Raw genomic sequence first — 9704 nt, forward strand, 5'->3', positions numbered from 1 at the left:
TTAACTTGTTCTGAGCCAACCAAATGCAATAATTTCAGTAGCTTGAAAATCGCTGAAATTTTTAATGAAATGTTTCCTGATCTGTCATATAGATTCTGAAATACACACCTGAAACCCATGCCGACTACGCCAACATCAAAACTGCGTGTGAGAAGGCAGAGGAACTGTGTCAGCAGGTCAACGAAGGGGTTAGAGAGAAAGAGAACTCGGACAAACTGGAGTGGCTCCAAAATCACGTGGACTGCGCTGGACTAGCAGAGGTGAGGTCAGAAATCATGGGCGGGCCCGTTTCATCAGACTTGTTATAGCAACAAATTACCGAAATCCTGCAATCTCATTTGTAATATAAACTGTGCATTTGTTTTTATAATAAATCTTTATGAAACGGGTGGGTGTTTCATAAAGCTGTTCATAAGTTAAAGCGACTTTAGGAACGATTGGTGATCCTTTCTTACACGCTAATAATCATCAATGAACATTGATGAACATTGCCGTATGTTGGATAGTTTGTCACTGGTGAATATCATTTAGCACAAGAATGGATCACCGGTCATTCTTAAAGTGACTCTTATCTTAATACAAACAGCTTTATGAAATGGCCCCCAAGACCCATAACAGGCAGTAAAAAACAGTAGGCCTCAACTTTAAAAATAATTTATTTTGATAATATAGATATCTAAACATATCTATCTAGCCAATATGTTGAGGTTTGAAACACCTGTATAAAGCGCCCTACAAATGGCATTATAAATTATATGTGGTGAAGTGTTATTCTGCTTTATAAAGCTGTCTTTAAAAATGTCAAATAATTTGTTCCTCTGATTGGTAAAAAAGTTCATAGAATATATATGGACTGCTTTTATATTCAAGACATGGTCGTTTCTTTTGGCTCATGGGTATCGCTATGGCCAGACCATGCCCTCGGGCATAGCCACGTTGCGTCCCCTTGAGCCGCTACAAACAACCATGCCTTTCATAGCAGTCCATATATCTATATCATAAAATGGGGATACAGATCCTAATCAAATGATTGGCTGGAATCTATCACATGACCAGTCAACTTTTTTTCATTATTAATCGTATCAGACATCTGAGCAGGGCAACTTTAATACATTATTGCCTGCTTAAGACTTGGATCAAGTGGTCGGTCAATAAGTTTCCATTTGTTTAACCACTGACAAATTTATTGCCCGCTCAGGAAAGTCTATGAGAAAATGCATGGAAATGTAGCGGGCAATAAGGCAGAGTTAGCATCCTGGTATGATGCAAGTTTTTGTACACGCCCTTGAACCACGCAGTGCTGTATGTCAAGTGAGACAACGCGCTGGATACTGCATCCCAAGGCCAGGGATGCGTCATGTCAATTACGTTACAATGGTAAAGTTCAGATGCCCAGTCTGCTCAACATAGATTCCCATTCTGAAACTGTATAATTTAGGGGTTCGATTCCCAAGTGGTGCGCTAGTGCCCTTTGGTAAGGCATTTATCCTCATTACTAGGTCCCTTGGTCAGGACCTAAAGCCATTGGTCCCCTCGTTGCTTGCTCACAGACATTTTGTGCTTTCTTAGCAGTCAGGTAAAAACCTTGGTGTAACATAATATCTAAATTTTCATGATTTTAGCTCTAGATGTCTGATTTGGTTAATAATAGCAATATTGACTTGCCTAGGGCCGAAAGGACATGTATTGCCCTTACTACGACTTGCCTTGCTATGACTGGTACTATTGACTAGTTGTATTGACTGGACATGGTGCTAAGATGAAGATGATTTATTAAATACTGGAACAAGGACCTCATCTCTATGTACACTTGACACCTGTGAAACAATCCAAATGCTCTCGGCTGTGCCTTGGGCATGTTAGACCTGTTTCAAAGGTAAAATGTTTGTGCGATTGATTTGATATGTTTAATTTGTATAATAAAGGTAATAGAGAGTTGAATTGAGATACGGCTATATGCTCTAGGAGGAATATGAGAAGAATTAAGATTTATTTACTTAATGATTTACCTATTGAAATTACAGGCTTATCAATATAATTTGTTAATTGTTTAATTGTATTTTATTCTTTCTAGGAATTGATTTTCAACTCACTGACTAATTGCCTAGGTCCAAGGAAATATCTCCACTCAGGAAGACTCAATAAGGTAACGATAAAACTTGATGAATTGATGAATAATCGATAAATCGTAGTTGATTAGAAAAAAATAACAGAGTGATGAAGTTAAGTTTTGTTAAAATATAAACTGAAGTTGTTGAACACATCGGCCAGTGTTCTGAACTGGTAATAATTCATACTCTGCTTTGAAGTTGTGGTTTAAGTCTTTACTCCATCTGGTATTTATTTTTAAACAAAAAGATCTCTTACTGTATACCCCTTTCACTCACTTGTCCGGACCAGGCCCGGGCTCAGTCGTAAAATTTTGAGTTTATGAATAGCGCGGGCTAAAGAAGCCCATGCTCAGGTTGGGCTATTTTGGTGCTGCTTTTATCAGCACCAGGCCTGTACCAGGCGCCAGCCAAAGAGTTTATGAACAATAGCAGGCCCTGGCCACAAAATTTTCGCACGGACAAAGGTACAAAATGGAGCACTTCCGCTCTGTACATGGCATGTTCAGCTACATTGACAGTTATCCCCCATGTGCTCAAGGTTTAAAACGGGTGATCGTAAAAGTAGCGAAGCTCTGCTATAGTTACTGAACGCAATTTTCATTGTGTGGTGCGGACTTTCTTGGTGTGGGCCTGGTACGGACCAATTAATCAGGAGTTACTGAAAGCAGCATTAGCCTGATACACATTCTGAATCTTTGTGGAGCGTTGTGGCCCAGTGGATTAGTCTCCGGACTTTGAAACAGGGGGTTGTGGGTTCGAATCCCAGCCATGGCGTAATTTTCATCAGCAAGAAATTTATCCACATTGTGCTGCACTCAACCCAGGTGAGGTGAATGGGTACCTGGCAGGAATTTATTCCTTGAAATGCGTGTGCGCTGTAATCGATAGTAATTACGGCAGCCAAGCTACAGCTGGGGTAATAATATCCAAGTCCTTTGGAAGCGCATAGAGACATTATTCATAATTGTGATATGCGCTATACAAGAACTGTTTATTATTATTATTATTATTTGTAATTTCTTGTGCAGCCCAGCCACATTAATTTCCCTTCATGGATTTTAAAAGTGACAGAGATTCATTCACTCCCCCTCTCCACTTCTCCCCTTTCCCTCTCCTTTGCCAGGCCAAGAGTAACAAGGAGCTGTATGTCTTTCTCTTCAATGACTTCTTACTCTTCACTCAACCTGTCAAGTCCGGTCTCCCGATGCCTTTCACAACATCAGATAACAAGAATGTGGTGGAATACAAAATGTACAAGCATGTAAGTTTATATTTGACTGAAAAAAAGATACTATGGTAACTTTTCCATGCAATGGTAGCTTGTATAGAATCCTTGATTTTGAATGGCTGTTGATCAGCATTACCATGGTAGTTAGTTACCAATGTATGGCAAAGTTAACATGATAGTAGTAACTTTTATGCCACAGGGCCACTGTACAGTCAAATAAACTGAACTCTGTGATAATCTTGAAAATTTAGCTCAAAATGGTCACACTGAATATTGCCAACACAGATATAAACATGTGGGACAGTGTATTATTGATTGGAAAAAGACCCCACAATTTGATGGTGCTTACTTTGCTTATTTCTTAGCAATTATCCAATTTCTTCCAGAAACCTATGGCACATACTATTTACTACATGCAGACTCTTGGACAGTCCTCTCATTGGATTCTGTACGAACTCATTTTAGAATTGTTAAACCCAAACCGGCATTTATCTTTAATATTTTTTTTCTTTTCCTTTCCTCCCAGCCCCTGTTCCTGAACGAAGTGGAGCTAAAGATTCCCACTGATGCGGCAGCGGATGATTTCATCTTTCACATAAATCACATAGACAAGGTCTATGCACTGAGAGGAGAAAGCAACAATGACAGGTATCAAGACCACTGCACCCATTAAAACTGGTCCACGATCCAATTTTGGAACAAATCGCATCTCGATCATTTTCTAAAAATGTGGATGAAAAGTATATATTTTTTTAGTTTCAAATTAAGAATAAGTAAGAATACTGCTGTAACAATTTTGTATGATTACAAACCTTTATTTTGAAGTAGAGCCCATATTGGTTCCAAATCATAGCTATAATCATGCAAGATGTCATTACGACTAGATATTGAATTTTGCCTTTATTCTTATAAGGATGGTAGTATAGTCACAGATTTGAACATACGTATTTGTACAATGCTTTAGAACTTTACACAGTTCGATGTTCCATGTCTCAATATTTGCATTGAATTTTATTACATTTTATTTTCAAAATGGGGTTGCGCACCAATTGTAAGAATTTTCCAACCAGCCAATATGAAGGACAAATTTTGCCTCTCAGATTTATTTGGAAAGCTCCCCCCATAAAAAAGCCCCACAAAAGGGTTATTAATCCCAAGGAGGATTTAGTTTGCACCAACCCCCCTCCCCCCAACTATCACTTACAAAAGGAGAAACTCATATCATAAATGTTGAAGTGCAATGTACATGTACAATCTTGACCGCATTTGGGGTTTGGTGTATGATCAATTTGGGTGGTTGGGCTGCAAATGATATCTGATGATTTTCTATCAAGCAAATCTGTTCAGATGTGATGAATTGTAACCTTCAGATCATTTTGCTTTCAAGTGATGGGAAGTTGGTTTTTCAAATCTGTAAGTGGTACTGGATTTTTTGGCATCTCAAATAGCCGGTAAGTGAATTACCATAGATGTACTTCCTTCAGTTCTTCAAACCTTTATGTATTTATCTTTGTACAGGAATCGTTGGAAGGACAAGATAGAAAAGGCTTCCAAACACTACATTGAAACAGAGAAGAAGAAACGGGAGAAGCTGCAGAGAGGTGAGAGATTTCATCCATCAAAAATCTGTAGAATCCTTGGTGCATCATCATTTCGTTCTCAATGTGCACTCAGTTTGGTATCTTTCAAGATAGTTTGTCTACAACCATTCTGTCAACTTACCACTGAGTCTGATTGTCACATAGCCTGTTTTCTTCTAAATTTCCTTAGGCTATACCTACATGTATACCATTTTGTATGTAACACTCTTATCTTAATTCCAAAGTGTATATGATCAGATGAACCCTTTATAAACCAAATTTTCCTTTGACAAAGAGTGATGAAGAAGCACAGTGACACTTGAAGGTCAAGTCCGCCCTAACAAAAAGTTGATTTGAATAACAAGAGAAAAATCCAACGAGCATAGCACTGAAAATTTCATCAAAATTGGATGTAAAATAGGAAAGTTATGATATTTTAAAGTTTCGCTTAATTTCATAAAACAGTTGTATGCACATCCTTGTCGGTATGCAAATGAGGAGACTGATGACATCATCTACTCACTATTTCTTTTGTATTTTATTGTATAAGGTACTGAATATTATAATTTTCTTTGTCATGTGAAACAAAGATTAATTCCTCCTTGAACATGTGGAATTAACATTATTTTAATACTACGTGGGTCAGTCAAGTTGGCCCTTGTTGTCAAATCTGTAAAAAATAAAAATTTTGTATACAGTAATTCAAACAATAAAAAAACAAAAGAAATAGTGATTGAGTGACATCATTGACTGTCCCATTTTCATGTCACTAAGTTGTGCATATAATTTTTTGTAAAAGATGAGCGAAACTTTAAAATGCCATAACTTCCTTATTTTACATCCGATTTTGATCAAATCGTCGCACGCACCACAAACCGTCCTCTCTGCGCACTTCGATGTGAAAGTTAGTTTCGCAGAAAATGCATTTAAAGACAGCCTTTTTAAAACCAGCAATAAGTGCACCTACAAGGAGAGCCAATTGTTTACCGGTGTCTTCATTCAAAAGTTCAGGTTCTAAGGTTTCAACCCGTATTTTTATATTTTCTTGAAATCTATTATTTACGCCACAGTGGGCATCATAACAGAGAGGACGGTTCGTGGAATAGATACAGTGTGCTATCGCGCATCGAAGTGCGCAGAGAGGACGGTTCGTGGTGCGTGCGACGAAATTTTCAGCCTTTTGCCTAATTGATTTTTTTCTATTTATTAAAATCAACATTGTTCTGGGATGGACTTGACCTTTAATAAGAGGACTCAACAGCATTTGAATTTCACATAAACTCTGCATTTGACTATGATGCATGCAGTATTCATGTATGAAGATATTTTAAACCCCACAGCTCGGTCTCAGAGAAGCAAAGGTGTAGGACGTCTTATGGCAGTCATCATCGAGGGATACGATTTAAAACCATCCAATTCACTCACAGGTATGAACACATCCACATTTGTGTACCATCTCTTATGGTTGACCCCTGTTCACATGTTTTTTTTTTTAATGAGTGCATATCGAAAAGCTGTCTGTTTATGCGACTATTATTCATTCTCTTCTTCAAGTCGCACTGATCCATATTGCAAGTTCGGCATAGAATCACACAAATCTAAAGCAACTTTTATTATTCAATAATTGGAATTTCAGAACCATATTTTGCACGGGGTCAGAGCCTAGTGGGAATGGCATCAATTGGTTGTGGAAGAGCCGTGGTGTAGTGGTTCTGACTCTCGCCTTGTAAACAGAGGGTCGTGTGTTCAAATCCCACCGCGGTCTAGCGTCCGTTGGCAAGGCGTTAATCCACACTTTGCCACTCTCGACCCAGGTGCTAAATGGGTACCAGGTAGGATGCGAAAGATATTGTATGTTTGATTTTGCCAGCGCCATAATGTGGCTGCGATGAATGCAAGGAATGCTCCACAGGGAGTGGAAATTGTGCACTTTTCGTGCTTGATTGAAACGAATCCAATGACTGGGGTAATAATATGCTGTAACACGCTTTGGCCATTCTAGGAAAAGCGCTTTATAAAATTGGCTATTATTATTATTATTGGCCATCAAAATCTAACATTCACTGCATATACGTTTTACCCCTTCCTCTTGTCATTATATTGATCTTTCATGTATTTAATTTCCTATTTCCCCTATATTGTATGTGTTTTTGTTCTTTTTTAACTGTAGATGTGAATTCAATTAGAAAGGTTGTTCTTACTCACTTTGCCAGCTTGGCATGGGATCACCGAAACTCGACTATTCTCAACACTGATAGTGATCTAAAATGGATGAAAAACTTTTTGAATGTATGTACCTTTTTTTCAAAATTCTCCAGGTCGCTCTGACCCATACTGCGAGGTCAGCATGGGGTCACAGGAGCACAAGACCAAGGTAGTACCCGATAACCTGAACCCGATCTGGGATTCCTCCATGCAGTTCATTGTCCGAGACTTGGAGCAAGATGTCCTTTGTATCACCGTTTATGATAGGGACTTCTTCTCTCCCAATGGTAAGCTTAGCAAGATATCCTCTGTATCACTGTCTATGATAGAGACTTCTTCTTTTCATGGTGATACTTATTAGACATGGATGTAATGCTGCCAATGTAGTTTTAATATATGAATACGTCAAAAGAAAATGAATGTGATATGAAAATGAAAGAGGGCTTCAATATTGATTGGCAAGGAGATTAGAAGCATTTGAGACTGTGGTTAACTCTTTCTTGAAACAAGCCCTGAAAAAAACGGGGAGAGGGAGAGAGAGAGGCAAGGGTATCTTCTCTTGAGAATGGGTGAACTTATAAGTCAACAGCAAGTCATGTACTCGAGTAATAGAATTAGAAGTTTGATTTTATGTCTATATGGCCTAAGAAAAAGAAAAAGCATTGGAATCACATTTCCAATTGGCTGTCCTGTTTTTCCCTCTCTTTTTATCAGATTTCCTGGGAAGGACTGAAGTGAGGGTTGCTGACATCCTAAAAGAGACTCAGGGAAGGGGACCGATGACCAAGAGACTCTTACTCCATGAAGTGTCCACTGGTGAGGTCAAGGTCAAACTGACCCTTCACCTTTTCGACCAGTCATGACCTTTGAAAGCAGCAAGGGATGATGCCGGTGTTTTCCAAATAGCAGAGGCCAGATGATCTGTCTGTATGCTTGACTGATGTCTTTGTTGTAATTTTGCACTTTGTTTGTCCTTAATTGAAAAATAAACAAGAAAAGGGCTCCTCTTTCCCATATACTCATTAGATTTAACTTGGCAATGCAATTCATGAAATTTGTGACTCATATGATTCAAATTTCCATCAGGATATGTTTGGGTGATTCAAAGGAACAACTGAATGTGTAAGAATGAGGTGATTCATTTAAGGCCAGGGATTTCATTCATGTATAAGGAGCATTTAAAAAAAAAAGAATAAATAAATAAATAAAAGTGGGCCACTGAGCACAGGTGTACTGTAAAAAATGTTTTTAATATGAAACTAATTGTCCATGGGAAAAAAGCTACAAGCCAAAAGGTGGTTGGAACAATAAATTGTAATGTGCTATCTTAGAATGGCCTTAACTTGTACATAAAAATACAGTATATGAATATTTGCTCTGTATATTTGTAATATTAAACTTTTTAATGAGATTAAAGTTTTCAAACCAATTTTATGTGTATCTCTGGTCAGAAAATTTGCCAAAATAAGGTAATGGATAACATACCAATTACACAGACCATTACGATAAGTAAGGGATACGAGATACACTTTTTTTCTCCACCACCATAGTTCTTTAACTTGTAAAACGATATCAATTATGAGACACATATTATTTTACTTACTTACAATGTAACTTCTGTTGACACAATATTGTGAAAGTACCTTACATGTAATGTCAGTGAGACTGTACTAGCCCATCTGCTTTTTACAACCTTAGCGTTAAAAAAGGTATAAAGTGTTTGAGAAGTCCATTCTTCTTAAAATATTTCAACTGTGCCCATTGTCATTCATAAGCCTGGCAACATTATTAAGTAGGCTAAGTGCTCATTCAAAAAATAATTTTCATGAACATCTCAACCTAAATTAATTTGTCATACATAATATATACACCAGGGTGCTTTTCATTTGTATTTTGTTTTGTTACTGTGTGTTTATTATTAATAATGCAAATCTCTCATCTGAAATATAACCTAGCTAGCGTAAATGCAGAAAAGGTGAATAACCCAATTTGAATTTTCTGGTCTGATTAGACCGCTCAAGATTTGTGACGCTTCTGTGAGACGGTTATTAAAAAATGTATGTGCCTGAGTAGAGGAGCTACTGCTTGTTTTATGCAGTTGGGTGTGCCACAGAATCCACAGTGACAAACCACAAACACATTGTGTGACACACCGTGGACACACAGTGAACACACTCTGATTACACTGTAATCCCAAAAAAGACTGAGAGCACAGTCCGAATACACTGTGAACACACTCACAATGCACTGTTAACACACTGAGAACACACTGTGAAGACACTCCAAATAAACTGGAAACACCGTGAACACACTCGGAATACAATGTTAATACACTGTGAACATGCTAAACACACTGTGAATACACTGAACACATGGTGAACACACTATGAACACACTGAAAACACTGAACACACTGTGACAACACAGTGAACATGCTGAGATCACACTGTGAGCACACGGTGAGCACACTGATAACACACTGTGAACATACTCAGAATACACTGTTAACACACGGTGAACATGCTGAGAACACGCTGATTTTTTTTCAAGCAAGTGCACTCCTATTTACCTAGAATGCAT

The 9704-nt window shown here is 38.0% G+C and overlaps 1 protein-coding gene across 1 annotated transcript in view; it reads left to right on the top strand.

The window, feature by feature from the left end:
* LOC121414186 (intersectin-1-like) overlaps positions 1-8146 on the top strand; it is a 60991-nt gene extending 52845 nt beyond the window's left edge. The window contains exons 36-43 of the mRNA XM_041607260.1: positions 93-260; positions 2075-2146; positions 3235-3372; positions 3866-3987; positions 4858-4940; positions 6260-6346; positions 7238-7411; positions 7839-8146. Coding sequence (XP_041463194.1) covers positions 93-260; positions 2075-2146; positions 3235-3372; positions 3866-3987; positions 4858-4940; positions 6260-6346; positions 7238-7411; positions 7839-7987 — 993 coding nt within the window. The 3' untranslated portion in view covers positions 7988-8146. The remainder of the gene's footprint in view (positions 1-92; positions 261-2074; positions 2147-3234; positions 3373-3865; positions 3988-4857; positions 4941-6259; positions 6347-7237; positions 7412-7838) is intronic.
* The last annotated feature ends 1558 nt before the right edge of the window (positions 8147-9704 follow it).

Source organism: Lytechinus variegatus, chromosome 4, assembly GCF_018143015.1.
Source record: "Lytechinus variegatus isolate NC3 chromosome 4, Lvar_3.0, whole genome shotgun sequence".
Classification (NCBI taxonomy): Eukaryota; Metazoa; Echinodermata; class Echinoidea; order Temnopleuroida; family Toxopneustidae; genus Lytechinus; species Lytechinus variegatus.